This window comes from Gossypium raimondii, chromosome 4, assembly GCF_025698545.1.
Source record: "Gossypium raimondii isolate GPD5lz chromosome 4, ASM2569854v1, whole genome shotgun sequence".
NCBI lineage: Eukaryota > Viridiplantae > Streptophyta > Magnoliopsida > Malvales > Malvaceae > Gossypium > Gossypium raimondii.
This window is the reverse complement of record NC_068568.1, coordinates 17663506-17683616: the sequence shown is the minus strand read 5'-3', so window position 1 is coordinate 17683616 and position 20111 is coordinate 17663506. Positions and strand designations below refer to the sequence as shown.

General features: G+C 33.8%; 1 protein-coding gene across 1 annotated transcript; it reads left to right on the top strand.

Annotated features, from left to right (window-relative positions):
* The first annotated feature begins 15537 nt into the window (after positions 1 to 15537).
* On the top strand, positions 15538 to 19486 carry LOC105767716 (DEAD-box ATP-dependent RNA helicase 38). Its single transcript, XM_012587288.2, has 8 exons — positions 15538 to 15929; positions 16028 to 16321; positions 16411 to 16638; positions 17451 to 17516; positions 18044 to 18448; positions 18557 to 18668; positions 18905 to 18990; positions 19090 to 19486. The coding sequence occupies exons 1-8, from the start codon at positions 15678 to 15680 to the stop codon at positions 19150 to 19152; spliced, it is 1506 nt and encodes a 501-aa protein (XP_012442742.1). The 5' UTR covers positions 15538 to 15677; the 3' UTR covers positions 19153 to 19486.
* Positions 19487 to 20111: the final 625 nt, after the last annotated feature.

Here is a 20111-nt window from a genome sequence, read left to right as displayed (position 1 = left end):
CAATTGGGCAGATTTGTTGTAAACTGTTTGATACTTCCGGTAATGCCTCGTAACCCTATTCCGACGACGGTTCGGGGTTAAGGGGTGTTACACACCTCATCCCGATTACTCAATTTCACATGTCCCTAATCGATTTATTTCTCCTTTCTCAAGGTAGCTTGGTTAGCAGAGTGCTACAAGCTTCGGCTCGTCACCAAACCTTTTGACGCGAAATGAGATGACAACCCAAGCACCTCATCCCGGTTACTCAACTTGGTCACATTTCTGAATCTTCACTCTTAACCAAGTTATTAGAAAATTTATTTAAAACGAGTACTTTCATTAGGCAAGTTAAAAAAAACCCAACAATTTTCATGAAATATTGACTAAGGCATAACATTTTCAATTCTATAAAATATTCACTGATCAAGCAAGCAATAGTTATTCATGATTCACCCACTAATTTAAATAAACTAAACATAAGAATTAGAGTTTTATTTCCGAAACGAATTAAGAAATTATTCTTAGCAAAACACATGCAAAGAATAAAGTATGACATGATACTACGAATCCCCTACTTAGCCCACATTGTCCTCAATGTGTAAATTAAAATAATAATAAATAGAAGGGTCAAGTGTACTCCCCGTGTATATTCAATGGGTCAGAGGACGGTGGAAGGAATCACTTTGTAGCATGTTGGGGATGCTTGAGATGCTGGCTTCCATTGTTTCAAGGCAAGCTTCAATGTTATGAAGTTGTTATTCTACAGTAGAATGTGGTTGCTCCTCTTATTCTCTACTAGCCAGATTGTGTCTTTGTCGAAAGACTTTATTGCTTTGAGTGGTTTGTGTACCTGAAATATAACGCGAGAAAATGTATTAAACAATATTTTATTTAATTCTCAAATTAAACTAGAATTTAAAATTAAATTAAATAAATAAAGATAAATATGGGTTGCCTCCAATAAAGCACTTTTGTTTAACGTCGTTAGCTCGATGACCTAAGTATTATTCATTTGGTTCCTCGAGAATTAATTCTTCCATTACGTGAACTTGAAAGTTCTCATAGAAAGATTTCAACCTCTTCCCTTTGACCTTGAAGCATTTTCCAGATTCCTTCATCATCGCTGGATTGAAATGTATTTGAGCTTCTCTGCTTGGGTTTTCCTTTACCTCTATCTTAATCTTTAAATGTTCTAGTAACAATTTGAGTTCCAATTTTGGGGCCTGCGAAATAGCAGGCAAAAATTTAGTTTGAAAAAGAGACAATTCAAATTCTTTACCTTGACTTTTGGGAAACTGTGGTGCCTCCATGAAAACAACAGTTTCACAAATTGACTCTTTGAATGTCATTAATTCCTCTGGTTTATCTATTGTATTAAGGTCTAAATTCCTGCGGAGCACAGTTTGTAACCTATCCTCTTCATCATACTCAAAATAAAATTTCATTAGTGGTTCAATAATATCAACATTAGAAATATTCGACATTGTACTGGGTTGGCCTATCGCCTCATAAACATTAAATTTTACCACCTCACCGTCGAATTCCATAGTGAGGGTTCCACTTCGAACATCAATCTTTGTACGTGCGGTACTTAGGAATGGTCTTCTGAGTAAAATATCAGAAGCATTTTTTGAGTAGTCATCCTCCATATCGATGATGTAAAAGTCTACAAGAAAAATTAGTTCATTTAACTTTATAAGGACATCTTCCAGCACCCCTTCTAGATATACGCATGATCTATCTGCCAATTGAATAATCACCTCTGTTTCTTTTAAAAGACTCGTGTTTAGCAATTTAAAAATAGATAAAGGTATTACATTAATAGATGTTCCCAAATCACACATGGCTTTATTTATGCCAATATTACCTATTTTGCAGGATATAAAAAACATATCTTGGTCCTTACACTTAGGCGAAATTTTCCTTTGTAGCATTGCAAAAACATTTTCTCCCACATTCAGCCATTCGTTTCGTTGGAGCTTCTTTTTGTCGATATATAGTTTTTTCAAAAATTTTGTATAGCGGAACCTGTTTAATTGCATCAAGTAAAAGAATAATAATTTTTACCTTTCGGAATGTCTCAAGGATTTTTTTTTCCTCTCATTCCTTTTTAACTTGGGCGAGCTTTCAAAGGTATGAGGGAGGTACAACAAATGGTTTATGAGGTGTCGGCTCAGTGAAAGCGCTAATTCAGCTTCCTGTTCAATGTTGTGGTCATGACTCATGCCAGGCACTAGTTCTGACTCTATTCCATCTTTTACGGTCACAACATTTGCATTTTGACGTAAGTTTGGCTCGGTTTGAGATGTCAATTTTCCTTAGTTCTCCAAACGACTAATTGTAAGTGCTAGCTTACTTATTTGCTGATCTAGTTCTTGGAAATGTGCTTCAGTCTTTTGTTGGAACTTTTCGGTGCTAAAGGTTAACCTCTCTACTACGGCTTCAAGAGATGACTTTGGAGATTGATACTGTTGAGGCAGATGTGGTCTTGGTTGATATGGTTGATTGTATTGAGGGTTTGAGCCATAGTTTAAGTTTGGGTGATCCCTCCACCCTACATTATACGTGTTTAAATATGAATCATAATGCCTTTGAGGTGGCCTTAGGAAGTTCCCAATGGTATCTACTTGTGCAGTTGTGTCTTCAAGTAAAATCAGGCACGAGTCAATTGGATGATTAGGCTGAGCACAAATCTCGCATAACTGAGTTGGGTTCGATTTTTCTGCAAGCATACTTTTAACCATATTAGTAAATTCATCAATCTTATTTACTATGGAAGGAGTATTTAGGTCATGAACCCTTCTCGTTGGTTCCATAGGTGGTTGATACTATTAAGAATTTGCAGCCATGGTTGAAATTAATTCCCTAGCTCTTTGAGGAGTTAGGTTCACAAGAGCCCCTCCACTAGCGACGTTAATCATCTTCATTCCATTGGGAGTAACCCCTCATAGAATTACTGTAGGAGCGACTGTTCAGACAGGCCATGTTGTAGGCAACTTGCGCACAACTTCTTGTATCGCTCCCAATATTCATAGAGTGATTCTGCTTCTTTTTGCTGTATTCTGCCTATACTCCTTATTAATTTGGCTATTCGAGCTGCTGGAAAAACCTGCCAAGAAACAATCGAGACATATCAGTCTAAGTATTAATAGATCCCAGAGGTAAATAAAACAACCATTCTCTAGCAGAGTCAGCTAATGAGAAAGAAAAAGCTCGCAGTTTTATTTGATCCTTAGTTACTCCTAGTTTCATGCTCAGACAAACCATGTGGAACTCTTTCAGATGAGTATGAGGGTTCTCATTTTTCAAACCACGGAAAGTAGGCAATAAATGTATCAATCCTGACTTTAACTTGAACGGTGTTTCACCCACCGGATAAGTTATGCATAGCGGTTGTTGTTCATCTGGTGCAACTGCAAGTTGACATATAGTTTGATCTACCATTTTGTCTGAATCTTTGGACGAGTAGATATTTCAAGTTTGTCTTTACTCAACAAATGACCTTTCATATCTTCGAATGAGAGTTTTTCTCTATCATAAATCAAAGTCTCCCTAAAAGACTTGTATGAAGAGGGTAGAGAGCACAATAATAGCATAGCCTGATCTTCATCGTCAATCTTAACCTTAACATTCTTTAAATCATTAAAAAGAGTAATAAATTGACTAATTTGATATCTAAGAAGCTCACATTCGTTCATGTGAAACGTAAATAGACGTTATTACAACACTAAATGGTTAACTAGAGACTCAGTCACAAAAAGAGTCTCTAACATTTTCTACAAGGCAGATGAGGTTTTCTCTATCAATACCTCCTGCAATACCCTATTCTCAAGACACAATTGGGTTGCAGACAAGGCCTTTTCATCAAGCTTTTCCCATTCTATCTCATATAGATTCTCAGATTTTTTCTCGGTAATGACCTTTTTTAGGCTAGTCTAAACTAGAATTGCCATCATCCAAACTTGTAATAGATTGAAATTTGTGACACCATCAAACTTCTCAATGTTAAACCTTATTGTTCCCATCTTTGAACGAGTTAATCTACGAAAAATTAAACTAACTCTGATACCACTTGTTAGGGATTGACCTGATTAAGCAACTAACAAGTAAAATAATGGAAGAAATTGAGAAATTGAACACACAAATTTAACGTGGAGACCCCCCAAAGAGGATAAAAACTACATGTAAAGATAATTTTACTATAATGAAAAAAGAATAAAGAGTACAAAAAGATGGAGATAAAAACTAGACCCCGAAAACCAAAAACAAAGAACCCTTAAAACGTAAACACAAAATTCTCCATAAAGTGTTATGAGTTCTAATCTTTAATGGGTGTTTTCTAAAGTTGTAAAAAGTTTATTTATAGACTAAATTCATAGGTCAAACAAATTATGCTTATAAATGCTAAATATATTACACTAATAAATATTAAATCTTCTAGAAAGAAAATATATTTTGTTTAACTTGACTTGCAAGCAATCTCTTATTTTATTTAACAGAATTTGGGTCATACACTCTAACATTTGTTTTATTGATTAATCCCTAGAAAATTAGGATTGTGGCTTTTTTATGATAGATTAGGATTTTTATGCACAATTTTTTTATTTATTAAATACTTTTGGGATTATTGATTTTGCATGAGATTCTTAACATCATGATGGAGTAATGATTTTTAGAGATTTAGTACAAATCCTTGAAGAAATTAAGATTGATTAATACAAACCCTTGAAGAAATTGGGATTGATTAGAAATTTAGCATTTTTTTATCACATTTGGTTTTCTTTTAAGTTTGGAAATTAGGAATAAGTGGGGGATTAAATTGAAAGAAGCCGCAAGTTGGCGGCCTCTATTGAAAAATCAGGAAAATCGAGTGGCTGAATTGGACATGGTTGATACCCAATTCTGGTTTGGTTGGATTAAAATCTATTAGTTCCTTAGTGAGAGACAAAATGATTACCAACAGATAGTTTCTATGGGGTTGATAACTAAGCGTGAAGGGATATGAATAGCTAGGAAAACGACTTCCTAGGGAGAATTCTTCTTAAATATGTTTCACATTCTTCTCTTCTTCAACTTCTTCCTTAGTTGCTCCGAGAAAGAGATAGTTACGAGAAGCTCTACATGGAGTGGTGATTATGAGGTTTGAGTAAAAAAAAGTAGAGAATCCAGTAAGTTAGTAAGGTTCTTAGTCCTTCGGTATACGTAAAATTAAGAAAGTGAAGTTAAGGATTTCCAGAAACCTTTTTAGGCGTTTTGCATGTTTTTGGAAAACTGAGTTTTAAGCTGAAAATACTAAGTTTAACTCATGGTTTTTTGTTATAATGCTTAGCTGCCAGGAGAATGGAAGCTCTGACATTCTATAGTGCCCCAAACCCAATCGGGACGGTTCGACCTGAATTTCGAACGTCACATTAGCCACCGAAGTAACTGTCCATTAAAACCACCACAAAGCACACTAACCACCAAACACACCTCACACAATTATTCATGGAATATTGGATAACCTAAAGTTATGCTTTCGTTACGCTACTCTGATCATCAAGTCATCAGCATAATTCGTAAATTAAATTTTTAACAAGCAAATATTCTAAAAGCTTCAATTGAACATTCATGCAAGTGATAGGGTATTTAAAAGATTATATTTGAAAGGATTTTAGAAACCATTTTATTTAAAAACAAATGATTAAGTCTAAATCTTAATGTAGTAAAATGTTGGAAAACTCCAATTTCATAAGGTTGAAAATAGTATAGTAGAGTAATACGTATAAATCTTGTTTAGGAAAATTCATTAAAACATGATGCATACTAAACTCATGATTAATTTCTAAATCACACATAAAACATATAAAACTTACCTTAATAACCAATAGCTCTTCAACCTGCACTTACAATTTAGTCAAACAATTACTCATACCATTCATAAAACATTCATAATCTACCATTCAATCATCTATCTGAAGCAATAATAAAAGCTCTAAATCAAACCAAATAAAGAGTTCATAATGTCCAATTACAAACCATTAACAGTTCAAAGTCTAAAATCGTCTAGATTAGTCCCACATTTCCTTCCTTATTGAGTTGGAAACACATCAAACATACTCAAGGTAAATTGCTTTGCTTTGGATCACTTGGTAGCTCACTTCTCCTCCTCATTTCAGCTATATCCTTGCATTGTTAAACATAAAAGAGTGTGAGCTTTTTCAAGCTCAGTGAGTGCTCAAAGATTGCCACAAGTATTCTTAATGTCCAAAGTTAAAAGAAGACATACTATCATAATTAATCATGGTAAGCAATCAAGCATAATTCATAACATTCACATTGATATGTTGGCATAATGTAATTATGAACATATGTACATAAATATATTACATTGGATAACCAGATTTCCAAATACGACCAATATAATGTGTAACATAAAGCTATCACCCACCAAACACAACCAATCATAGCCTCCAAACACAACCAATTTACCCTCCAAACACAACCATATGTATCCTTTGAACACAACCAAATATACCTTCCAAACACAACCATATATATATAACCTTCGAACACAACCAAGTATACCTTCCAACCATAACCAATATACCCTTCAACATATCCACTTAAAAATGTATACTTATTGTTTTATACAAACTTTCACATGTCACACAATTTATGTTCATATCACATTTTCAAGGCTCATATCATATTCAATCATAACCACATAAAATTTTCATTGTCATCTTAATATACTTCACATAACATATCACATTTAAGCATCATTTGCAAATCATCATTAGATTAAGTAGAAACACTTACTCATGGAACTTAGTATAGGTGATTAGGATACCTAAGCTCCCCTTTAACACTTTGATTTGTGCATACTTGTAGCACATCAAACCACCCACCTTGCAACCTTGGCGTTAATGGCAAAAGCTCAAATAAGCCTTTGTTTGCCTTTGCCCTTACTTGTAGAACCTCCCAACGAGTCTGACACTTTGCATTCACATTAAATACATTACAAACACATTATGAACAACCTCAAGCACATTTAAATCATATAAAAAATGCAGATCACAACTCATCTATCATACTTACTGAAAACTAGCTAATTTTGTCGAAAATGTGATTTCACCACTCAAATCTAGTTTTTAAACCTTAATTTCGATTCCAAACATCCTAAAAATCATTTAATTACATATTTAAATCTTCAATTTAGGCCAATTACATAGATCGATTTTTTTTTTGAAAAATCAAGCTAAATAAATTCATTAAAAGGGAAAATGTCCAAATCCTTTGAATTACTTGAAAATATTTAAAATTGACTTTAAAAACCTAAAAATAGCTTTGAAATTGCAACTTACCTTAGTAAAACGAGATCCACCATTTTCAAGCTTAAAATCAACTTAAAATTAAATGATTTATTGAGACATTGATTTAATCAAATAAAACTCAGTTTGAAAAGCTAACACACTTAGTTTGATCATGAAAATTCATAATGTTACCTCAATTTTGCAAAATTGATGAGCTACGAAGCTAATTCAAGTTTGGAACGTGTGAAAAAATTAGAGAAATTGAGGTTAAAAACATGAGTATTCTTTAAAATTTAAGAGAGATTTTGTGTTTGGAGAGCTTGAAAATCAAAGAGGATGAAATAATTTCGGGAGAAAAGCTTTGATTTGCCATTTGGCAAAATTTGAAAAGGATGATGAATAGGAGGGAAGAAGAAGACGTGGGGATTGTTAAATAGGCAACCTCTTTTTTTGAAAATTGGGCCATTGTCCATTTAATCACCTTTAGTTTTCTCCCTTTTCCAAGTTGGTCATTGTTTTTCAATTAAAGTCAATTTCAAAATTATTTTCAAATCCAGTCTTGTTTTTAAAATCCGTTTTAACCAAATTAATTCTTGAACAAACAATTTTAATTTATTAACCTAAAATTATTAATTATAATTATTTTAATAATTTATTTAATTAATTTCTAATTATTTTAATTATCTAACCCAATTAAGGTTTTCGATTCACTTACCTCCGATTTACTATCCCGATTCTACTGGCTCAGTTTTTGGGAAATGACACGTTCAAAAAAGTTAAGCATAAGAGGCAAAGAAACATCAAGTGAGTTTCTATACTCCATATCTAGGAATACTGTAAGGTTAGCGTGACTTTGTGTCAAGTTTCCTAAGGGTCTGTGATGATGTATGATGTCCGCTGATTGTGAAATGCTAAGTATGTATAAGATTGCTTTGGTATATAGGTATCCGCCAATGTAGTTCAATATGCATGAAGTAGTTATTTCTATGCTTAAAAAGATAGTGTACTCCATGATAGTATGTAAGTGAAATGCATGTTTTGTATGATTATAACAGTGGGGTACGGAGGAGAAATTATTGATAGGTTAGCTGAAGTTAGGATTTGGGAAATGGTGTTTCTGTATACCGCCATACGGTGTTGCCAGGTGCAAACCGTGATGTGCGAAGCTTGATAAGTGCTAAAAGTAATATGTTTTAACCTCATTCTTAATGCATTTTCGGGTGATTATTCGATGTTAATTGTGAATTTTATGCTCCTAATCCTTTAAATTCATGTTTTGATGCTTAATAGAGCACTTGGGAGCAAAATGAGCCAAAAAAAAAAAGTAAAAATTAAAAAATTGGAGTAAGCTACATAAGCCATATGGGAGTGTCGTAGGCCGTGTTATTTTTACGAGATTTCACACCTAACTTTAGAAAATCATGATTTTTAGGTATTCCGGACATTCTAAGACGTATATATAACAAAAATAAGAATATATGAGTGAGCCGTCAAAGAATATTCAAGAAAACAACTTGAAAAACACCATTGAAGCTAATTCTGAAACAAATTTCCGTCAAGATTGAAGATTCCCAGTTGATTTCTTAAGAGATTATCATGAGTTTTTTTATTTCTTTCGGTTATACTATATCTTGGATGTTTTTATTTTCAAGCATGAACTAATTTTCCAAATACCTAGGGAGATGAACCCTATGATGGATTCTGTCGTTTGATTTTTATTTTACATAATAAATACTTAGTTTATTATTCTCAATTATGTGCGCTTAATTCTTGGTTTAATATTTCTAGATTATTGATCCATGTTTGATGTGCTTAAATTAGAGGTTGAATAGACCTTGTTTAAGAGTATATATTGCGTAATTGAGTAGAGTTGCATGCAATCCTAGAAATAGGATGATATAAATCTATCAGGTTAGAGTCAAATCTAATAGGGGAATCCAAAGCACGAGTTAATGTGATAATAGGGGTTTTAATTAGAAAGAAATTTCAATTAATCAACTTAGAGTCAGTTGCTCTTATGCTCGAAAGAGATATTAGCATAATTTAGGGATTTCTATGGATCAAGTTACTAAGTAAAGAAATTACGTAATTTAGATTAATAGCGACAGATAAAGTTTAGGTAGATTCTTTCTTGGGTATTATTTCACTTATTAGTTGTTAATTATTTTTTTACATGACTTGTTCTTTGTTGTGTTCGTTAGTTAATTACTTTAGTTAATTTTAGTTTTTAATCAATCACTCGAATTATTCGATTAAATAATAGAAAGACAATAATTACTAGTACTTTTAGTGTTCATGGGAATGATATATTTGCTCATCGTAGTTATACTATTAATTGATAGGTGTACTTGCCTTAGTCAAACTTTTAGTTAGTTCACGACGCATCAAAAATTCAGGCCTTACAGAGGGAACATTATGGTGTTTGAGCGTCAAGGTTAAAAGTGACGAAATGGAGGAATGGACAGATGGATAGGGGAATGGAATTTCGTTAAGATTCCATAATCTGGTGTTGTTGAGTGCAAAGCATGATATGCGAAGCTTCGAGCCTTGTGGAGGGGACAACACGATGTTCAAGCATCAAGTTTAAATAAGAAATAGAATGATATTGATTGGTTCTTCAGGATGACATTATGGTGATGATGATTAGGTTTCATAGAGCAAGACCATGATGGTGGTCAACAGGCTTTATAGGGTGACACAGCGATGGCGATAAAATTTTTCGGGGCGATACCTCAAAGAGGTTTAAGGCTTAAGACCATAGCTCAACTATGGTGACTAATGGAGTCTGCCATGACATTAAACATGAGGTATATTGTGTAAGACCATAGCTCGGCTATGGCAACATAAAGAGTCCGTCAAGACGTTAAAAACGGGGCAGTCCACTAGGACAATAAACACGGGAAAGTCTATTAGGACATTAAACATGGGGCCTGATGAGTAAGACCATAGCTCGATTATGGAAACATAGAAAGTCTGTTGGGACATTAAAACGCAGGTAGTTTGTCGGGGACATTAAACACGGGGTAGTTCGCTAAGACAGTAACGTGGAATAATTCGCAGGAACAATAAAATGAGATAGCCGCCGGGGCGGTAATCGTGGAAAGATCATGAAAAGAAGGAATAATACAAGTGTTGAAAATCAAAAGCTATTCAACAGGTTTCAGAAATTCGCCGAAAAAGGAAAATAATGGAAACGAGAAGGGTGTGCCGAAACAGTAGGCAAGAGGTCAGTAGGGCATAGGGTGTTAACCCAACTAAAATCAGTTATGGGAATGAAATGCCAATAATGCCTTATATATAGGTAAAATTAAAAAGGAATTAACCGAGGATCGCAAACAAAGATCCACCATTGAGAACCGCTAAGAAAGGCTTAAAGAAACTATGTATGCTAGAGGAAGACCTTAAAAGGTTACAGGAATTCATTTCTGAAATAAGGTTCATTGTACTCATTGTTTGTGCAATAAGGTTTGACCACATGAACTTTAAATTGTTAAATCGGTAAAGAGAGGTTAGTTAGAACCTATTGATGGAAAAGGTACTAAAAAGGGATAAACCAAGTGATAAATATGTCTATCAAGACTATTCATCATTGTGGAAAATCTATTGCGGATATATCCACCAATGAGAAGTTTCATAGGGAATTGTCATATAAGGGAGATTAGGAACCAAAACAAATAATAGACTGCTGGAAACCATAAGCCAAAATGGTCCAATGAGGACGTATTCGATGTGCTTTAAAAGTAATGTATCGCAGTTAGGGCGGTTTACAAAGGGTAGTCCACACAACAATTTCAACCCGATTGTAGGGTAAAAGTAGAATGAATGAAATAAGGTAAGTCCGCCAGTAAGGCATAAGCCTTTTCTAGTAGGCTAGGCTTGGTGAGAAGAATGTCAGTTAATCCGCCAGAACTACGATGTGCTTTTAAGTCAAACTAAAGTTAATCAAGTAATTTGTGCAAGGAAAGGCAAGGATTCACAATGTTGATAAATCATTTAGAATCCACCAGAATTGGTTGAACGGTAATTAGCCGACTAGGTAACAATTGCTCAATGATCAATTCGCCATTAAGGAAAGGCAGAAGTCGAATAACAGTCTGACACTCCACTCAAAAAGGGATTGTCTAAACGAAACAGGGAGTAGTGTATTTAGTTCTTTTCTATTTTAAACCCCCTCCAAGATAAGGTTTATTTTTTTAGTAATGTAGGAAAAAAAACTCACTAGGTTCATTTGAACTTACAAGGGCTTTAACTTGTGCTCGCAAGATTTGCTTGATAAGGAACTCGATGAGGGATCAAGCTAGACCGTGTTAGATCAATGATCATTTAGTCAAGTGTCATACACATAGGAATGAGGTACCTTTAGAGGTTTTGCCTCGGGGTTCAGATATGCTGTAATTAAATAGTATCTTTTTAGAGATTATTTTTTTAATTTAGTTGACTACGTTTGAGTTAAGGGTCATGTTGTAATGATTATTTGAAATAAATTAGTAAAGTCTTTTTGGAAAATTTCCGACTTTAGTTTGATATTAGACCAAACCAGTTCAATTGTGACACTCCAAACTCGGACTCGGCGATGGGGTCAAGTAAGGGCGTTACATTTTAATTTAGAAATTACTGTTACTAGTGTAATTACTGTGAATCTTATGTTTGAAAATTTGATATATTGTATTCTCATGACACTAAAAAGCAGTTAAATGATATTAATTTTTGAGAAAGAAAATTACTAATGATATGTTAGCTTCATGAAAACCTTTACGTGTTTAAGGTTTATATATATATATATATATATTCTAAATGTTTAACATGAATTTTTTAAAAGAAAATCTATTAGTGAAATAGAGGAAAAACAACAAGGAAAAAACTGCTTTATATGATTTTCATAAATATTTTAATTTATAAAAAATGGCCACACAATTCAAATTTCTTGGCTCTACCCTAGAGAACACTTACGGTTATATACCAAAATTGGGATTTCTTGCTTGTTTTGTTTTTGTGTTTGGTAAAAGTATTTATGGGTCAAATTGAATTTTGTCCCTTTTACTTAAAAATTGTGTAAATTAATCCTTGTATGTTAGATAAAAAGTAAATTGGTCATTTCTATTAAAAATTCATCTATTTCTATTATTAAAAATTAACATAGCTAATAAAATAACTAGACAATTATATGAGGCATTCCACGTGTATCTCATTTTAGCATATATATAGAGATCAACTTTTAATAGTAGAAATTGATGGAATTTTAATAGAAAGATCAATTTACTTATTGATATAATGTAGATGAACTAATTTGGCCATCTTTTGAATAAGGGTTAAAATGTAATATGACTCCTAATATAAGGGCTCTCATGATAATTTTACCTTTTGTGTTGTGTTTTCGTCTGTTATGAGTTAAAATATTTGAGATACTTCTAATTTTGTGTGTATATATATATCCCATCTCTGAATTTTACATGTCTTTTCTCTTCTTTTGTATTAATTTTTTAGATAATTTCTATTACATGTTCTTTTTAATATTTTGTCTTATGCTCTAATAGAGACACAAATCTTTGTTGCCCGCTCTATATTGTTACTGTTACTGTAGTTTCTCGGGTTGCATTATGTTTTGTTGGTGACGCTTGTTTTCTTTTTCCATGGATAAATTATGCTGGAAGTCTCCAACTATGATTAAGTATTTTTTCATCCAATTATAAAAAAATTACAAAACAATCATTTAATTGATCTAATTTGTCTTTTTGGTCCAATTCTTTTAAGGAAAAGATGACGTAACAGTTATAGATTTAGTATAATAAAAATATTAATACTAAATGATTACATATTCTACTAATCTGATTATAAGGAAATTGTCCATCACATTTATATCTTATTTTAATTTAGTGCGGGTTATAATAAAATTCTAAAATTATTTTTATTAAAAAATTAAAAATCATACAAAAATACTTAAAAATATATTATAAAAATTCTAAACACCCCTAACTTTCCCTTAATTAAAGATTTATTTTATATTAAAAATGATATATATTGATTTGGTAGGCCCCATTTCCCTGCATGGGTCCCCAACAAGGAGCCATCACTGTATTGCTGAGAATGGGATGCGTTCACTGAAAGTTTTACTGCTCTTTGGTTTTGGTATTTGTGACGGTGAAGTAGTAGGAAAAGAACTAGAATGAGAGGGAGTCAAGCTAGTCGGTGAATGTGGATTAATAACTTTTTTTCATATTAAAAAATCAATTGCAACAATGAGCAAAGAAGTTAAATTTTCGCACAAAATCTTTAACCATCCACATACCCCATCAAACATCAACCCCAAACGCGTATAGTTTCTAATATACCCATCAAACACCAGCCTCCACCATAGAGTGGCTGCTGTAGTTGCCAAGCTGGTGATAATGGCGATGGTGGCGATTGCTTCGGTGAGATCTCCTCTCACAAGCGGTGCATGATAGAATGGTAAAAGTAGTTATGCATATCCATTCAACCAAACAAAGAAGCCAGTTCACCATTTTGTTCTTCAACTAGCTGCCGGAGACAATATTACGGCAACAAAACTCAGTGTCGACACAAGCAAAGCAAATAACTAGTTGATTTCATTGCTTTAAGCCCATCAACAATGGAGGGAAGCAATAGTTGAGCTAAGCCTTGCATCGTAGCATGAAATTAAATAATGTAAGTAGCTATAGATATTATGCGTGTCATTATAGCTCAAAGGCTTAAAGCTAAATGCAGGTTACGTGTATTTGACACCATCAACTTAGTCTGCTTGCACCCTTCTAAACATTTTCCAAGGGCAAGAAAGTGTGGTTTTAAGATTAAAAGAATAACATTACTGCCCTTATTGTCTCAGTTATTATCAATAACACTACAAAACTTAAAAGACCTATATTTGAAGGTGGTCTATTATATTCAAATAAAAATCACCAGATTTTAACGAGAGAATGGGTAACAATAATATAAAACTTAACATAATGAATATGTCATGTTGATATATAAAATAATTTTTAATGACAAAAATAAATTAATGTACAAGGACTAATATGCTCATTTTTGAATAAAGAAAATAAAATACAATTTAACTTTTAGTATAAAAATTTGTATGATACTTTCATAAATTTAATAAAATTTTTAACATCAAATTACTTAATTGAAAATAAAGCTGAAAAAGGAAAAAACTAAAGTAAAAGGAAGGATACAGTTGAAAGAAAATAAACCGTGTACTTTGAGATATAAGTCGGTTAAACGGCGAGAATTTTAGGTAAATAAAACCTTTTTTTAAAGTATGAAATCACGAATATTTTACCTATAATTCAGATTAATTGCTTTTAATCAAACGGTTGATATTGTTTGAAGTAGAGGTGATCATGGGTTGAGCGGCTCGGCTCAGCCCGACGACCCGCTTGAAATATGGGAAGGTTCGGGAAAAAATATAAGTCCGAAATATGAATTTGGACAAAAAACGAGGCTCGTTTAGAAAACAGGTCGGGCTTCGGGAAAATTTTTTTTAGCTCGGGCCCGGCCCAACCCGGCCCGAATATAATAAATATATATTTATTTTTAAAATACATTTCTCATTTCCCTATTTTCCATTAAACATTTAGTATTTATATAATAAATAAATAAATATTTATTTATTTTAAAGTATTTTTAAAGTATTTATTTATTTTTAAAATACATTTCTAAATATAATAAATTGGTTGCAAAAAGGACGATGAGGACGATGATGATAATATTTCTTCGGTTGCTTTTTAGGATACTTCCTTTCTAATTGTTGAAAATTTAATTTAGCTGACAATTTATATTTTGTTATAAATTTAAATATGTTGATTGGTTAATGTATGGATATTTTAGTTGGTTGATTATATTTTGCAGGTTTTTTTATACAATTTTACTATTTACTAAAAAAAAGGGCCAAGCTCGGGTTTGAGAATTTTTTCTCGGGCAGGATTTGGACAAAAATTCAGAACCATATTTTGAGTCGGGCCGGACCCAGGCCTAGGACACGGGCCAAATTTTTTTTCTTTTTTTAATAAACACCAAAAATATATTTTAAAAATAAAAAAATAAAAAAGTATTTTAAAAATAAAAAACATATATTTATTATATATTTGGGCCGGGCAAAAAAAGATATCCAGGGCCCAATCCATTTTCTAAACGGGCCTTATTTTTTTATTCAAATCCATATTTCGAACCTATATTTTTAGCCGAAATCTCTCATGTTTTGGGAGCCGCCCGGCTAATGAGCACGACCTATAGAAATCTGATTTTAACAAGGCTTCTTTATAATTTTCCTCCACCTATATATATAATCATTTTTGTTTCTGATTTTAGTTTTTCCTAATCGCCTAATAAGAAAAAGAAACCGATTTACTACCCTTTTGCGTTTGTTCCATTGATTTCTAGAGCTTCATGGCTGAAACCGCCTCTAACTCCGCCCCTTCCACCACTACCACCGCCGAGGCGCCAGCGCCTCAAGAAACCAAAAAGACCACCGAGGCACCAGTAAGATGGGCCGATTTGGAAGACGAAGCTTCGGAAGAACCGAGTGCTTTATCGGAAGACAAAGGTGCGCCGGAACTCGGAGTTGAAAACCTAAAAATCGATGAGAGCAAAAAGATCAACAAGTTCCTCGACGAACCCGAGGACTCCAACATCAAAGCCGTATCGATCCCTGACCCTAAATACTTGAGCCTTTTTCTTTTTTGTTCGACTGAGATTTAGGGTTTTGACTTCTTCATGTTTTTGTTCGACTTTTGTAGGTCACAGCTGGGGAGACACCATACACTTCAGCATTTACGTTTGAGGAATTGAATCTGTCCCCTGAATTGTTAAAAGGGCTATATGTTGAGATGAAATTTGAAAAGCCTAGCAAAATCCAAGCTATTAGTTTACCGATGATTTTGACGCCTCCTCACTTGGATTTAATTGCTCAAGCTCACAATGGTTCTGGTAAAACCACTTGCTTTACTCTTGGAATGCTGTCTCGTGTTGATCCGAATCTAAAAGCTCCTCAAGCACTTTGCATTTGTCCTACTAGAGAACTGGCTATTCAGGTTAGGTTATGAGATCTTGAATTCTTTTAGGTACCAATGAAATCTGGGTTTTGGTTTTGATGTTAAAATTTGGCTGTCTTTTCTTGCAGAATTTGGAAGTGCTTAGGAAGATGGGGAAGCATACTGGGATAACATCAGAATGTGCTATTCCAATGGATAGTTCCAATTATATTCCAATTAATAAACGGGCACCCGTTATCGCTCAAGTAGTTATTGGTACTCCTGGCACTATTAAGAAGTGGATGTCAGCAAAGAAATTGGGTGTGAGTAATGTGAAGATTCTTGTGTTTGATGAAGCTGATCACATGCTGGCTGAGGTAACTTTTGTTTTGCTGGTTTATCTGCTTGTTGTTTTGATGAAATTAGAATTTGTAGTGCCTTGTTCTCAGTACTAGGAAAGAACAAATTGTTGCAACTTTAGAATTGTAATTAAGTCTCTTTGTTGTGGAACATTGTCTAACTTTACTTGTCTATATATGAATTTGTGGCTACCTGATTTTGGTTTGCTCAGCTGTATAGGTAGAGACATGTGTTTGTTAGTGAATCATCTTATGCATATGAGAAGGTATCTTGGGAGTTATCTTTCTAGTGGTATGTGATATTCATGGCTGCCTAAGCAATTGCTTGCATCTTCAATTGATTTGCAACATCCAGCGTATAGCCCTTTGGATTTTAGGTGGAGGTTACAGAATTTTTACTATAATGCTTTGTCTATTTTTCGTTTTATTTGAATATTATAGCTTTTGAGCATGCTTGTGGGAATTCCTTGTGTAGGTTTTTGTGTCACTGTAATTAAGAATGTAAAGCATGACAACAAGAATAGGGTTCAATTAATAATAGTAAGTGTGATAAGAATTTAAATTTTGTGAATGATAGGATTGGTAGGCCATTAAAAACTCCAAATGTTTCCTGTCTTCTATCAACCTGAAAGATGTTTGTTTGCTGTATTCTTTGTTCTGGGAAGTGTTTGTGAGGAAGCATTGAGGAGGATTGGAATAACTTTGTTTGTTGATGATTGATTTTGGAAGGATGGACATTTTTTTAATTATGTAGTGCAATCATATGATCCAACTATTTGACTAGATTTCATAAAATCATTAATTTTCTTATGTACGTTTCTTTGCTGCAGGATGGTTTTAAAGATGACTCCTTGAGAATAATGAGGGATATTGAAAAGATGAGTTCTCACTGCCAGGTTTGTATCGAAGATGTCTTGTAAATTTTATTTGCATGTGGCGTGTCAACCTTTTTCCATGTAATGTCTTAAATTTTCTTTATCTAGTGGGTGTTGGAAACGTTTTATGCTTCTAATGTTATTGAACTATGACATAAAATTGGTGGTTCTATAAGCTGTTATAAAAGAAGCCTATACTCAGACATGGTTCAGGATGAAGAGTGATGGATTATAAACTAATCATTCTGCTTGTTTGGTAGATATCAATTTTTGATCTATGCCAATGCATTGATATTGCTAATTTCTTGCTCCAAATGGACTTGCATATGTATTATTTGTCTATAAAGGGCTAAGCCTATGGGTTAAGAGAGTAGGGTTAATATCACAACCTAGTTGCATGCTGAGCATTGAAGAAAAATGACTGGTTGAATACATTTTTCTGTAATGCATGCTTAGCATTGGTGATCAATGACTGATTGAATACTTTCTTTTTCATGCTTGGTATTGGGAAACATTGACTGTATACTTTTTTTTGAATCAATTTCAAGGTTCTTCTGTTTTCTGCCACATTTAGCGACACTGTGAAGAATTTTGTCTCAAAGATAGTCAAGAGAGATCACAATCAACTTTTTGTCAAGAAGGAAGAACTATCTTTGGAGTCTGTGAAGCAATACAAGGTGAATGTTCCAGATGAACTTTCCAAAGTTTTGGTGATTAAAGATAGAATTTTAGAATTTGGAGAGCGCCTAGGGCAGACTATAATATTTGTACGCACAAGGAATAGCGCAAGCATGTTGCATAAAGCACTTGTTGAGTTTGGTTATGATGTTACCACAATTCAAGGTGCTCTCAATCAAGCTGAACGAGACAAGATAGTCAAAGAATTTAAAGATGGTTTGACTCAAGTGCTCATTTCAACGGACCTCCTTGCCCGGGGTTTTGACCAACAACAGGTATCTCTTTCTCCTCTATGAGTTTTTTTCCTATGTACAAGGTGTATTATCCTAATATTGTATTTGCCGTCTACAAGTTGTATTGTCTAATATTGTATTTTTCTGCAGGTTAATTTGGTCATCAACTATGATCTTCCTGTAAAACACGACAACCGTGTGGAGCCTGATTGTGAGGTTTACTTGCATAGAATTGGCAGAGCAGGACGTTTTGGCCGCAAGGGTAGGTTTCTGAATGAAAATGTCATTTCCCTTAAATGATGATACTGTTGCTTCCTGCTGCGTGATAAACCTGACTGGTAGCTAGATTTGTAGTTCTAATATTCAGCTTTTTCAAGATATCCCAATGTTTTTTTCTGTTTGACAATGTTTGTATCAATGGCATTTAATAATTGTTTTGCATATGGAAACTTTAGTTGAAGAACACATCATTCAGGGTCATGTCTGTCTGATTTGCAGGAGCCGTGTTCAACTTACTCTGTGGTGATATGGACCAAATGATAATATCCAAAATCGAAAATCATTTTGACAGCAAAATAGCAGAGGTAAAGCCCTCACTGTGCGTGGTGCAAGTCCATACATTTTTCTTTTTTTGTTATCATATTCATATGATTGCTTTCCACCACATCGTTCTTGGATTGTAGGTTCCTGACTGGAGGAATGAGGAAGACTTTAAAGCTGCTCTCCGATCAGCCGGTTTATTATGAACGGAAACCCTTCTGTCAAAGCTATCTTGGTGAAATGCTAGAGAAGAGGAACAAACAGATTGTGCTTATAGTATGCTGTATACTCGACTATTTGTGCCCGATTCTGTTGGTTTGATTTTGATTTTTGTTACTTGCACCATGTTTTAGTAAGTTGCTGTATGAGTATTTGAACGGAGGAAAAGGGCATAGAGTCATATGTGGTCTCAAATTGGATGCGAAGTGGGGGTATTATGACGATTATAGTATGTAATTTATGTTCTGAAACTAAAATTTGTAATTTGCCAGCGGATTTTCTTGGTTCAAGTTAATGAGAAAACAGGATTTCCACTCGGTATGTTATTGTTTTCCTCTTACCAGAGTAATCAACTATTGCCGTGGAAGTAGGTGATTTTTTTGCTTATTACCTTTTGTAACACACGATGATTGAAAGCAGAAGGTTTAAATATACTAGAGGTTGTTTTGCTCCTTTCAAATTTAAATGTAGTACTAGTTTAACTGTGGGACATTATTTGTCTATTTGGTTTTCCAAGTTACTTTCGTTTTTTTGTTTCTTTGAAAAAGGTAAAAAGTTAATTCTAAAATAATTAGAATGTGTTTGGACTAGAGGTGATCATAGGTCGGGTTCAGATAAAATTTTAGGCTTGTTTTTTAGGCCTTGGCTTGGCGCGAAATATGGGCTTAAAAAATTTTTCAAGCCTGGCATGAAAGAAAATTGTTAAGTTCGAGTTCGGCCTGACTCATATTAAATATATATATTTAATATATAATTTGGGCCGGATTGGGCGGGCCCGAGCTAAAAAAGTTTTACCCGAGGGTCGACTAGTTTTCTAAACGGGTTTCGTTTTTTTATCGAAACTCATATTTCGGGCTTATATTTTTACCTGAACTCTCCTATTTTTTGGGCTGGTTATTGGGCCGGACTAGATAGCCCAACTCATGATCACCTCTAGTTTGGACTA

Bases quoted from the DNA above. Each gene is read 5' to 3' on its own strand.
- LOC105767716 (XM_012587288.2), top strand. From the start codon at position 15,678: ATGGCTGAAACCGCCTCTAACTCCGCCCCTTCCACCACTACCACCGCC. The intron at 17,517-18,043 runs GTTTGTATCGAA...ATCAATTTCAAG, and splicing joins AGATGAGTTCTCACTGCCAG to GTTCTTCTGTTTTCTGCCAC. The intron at 18,449-18,556 runs GTATCTCTTTCT...ATTTTTCTGCAG, and splicing joins GGGGTTTTGACCAACAACAG to GTTAATTTGGTCATCAACTA.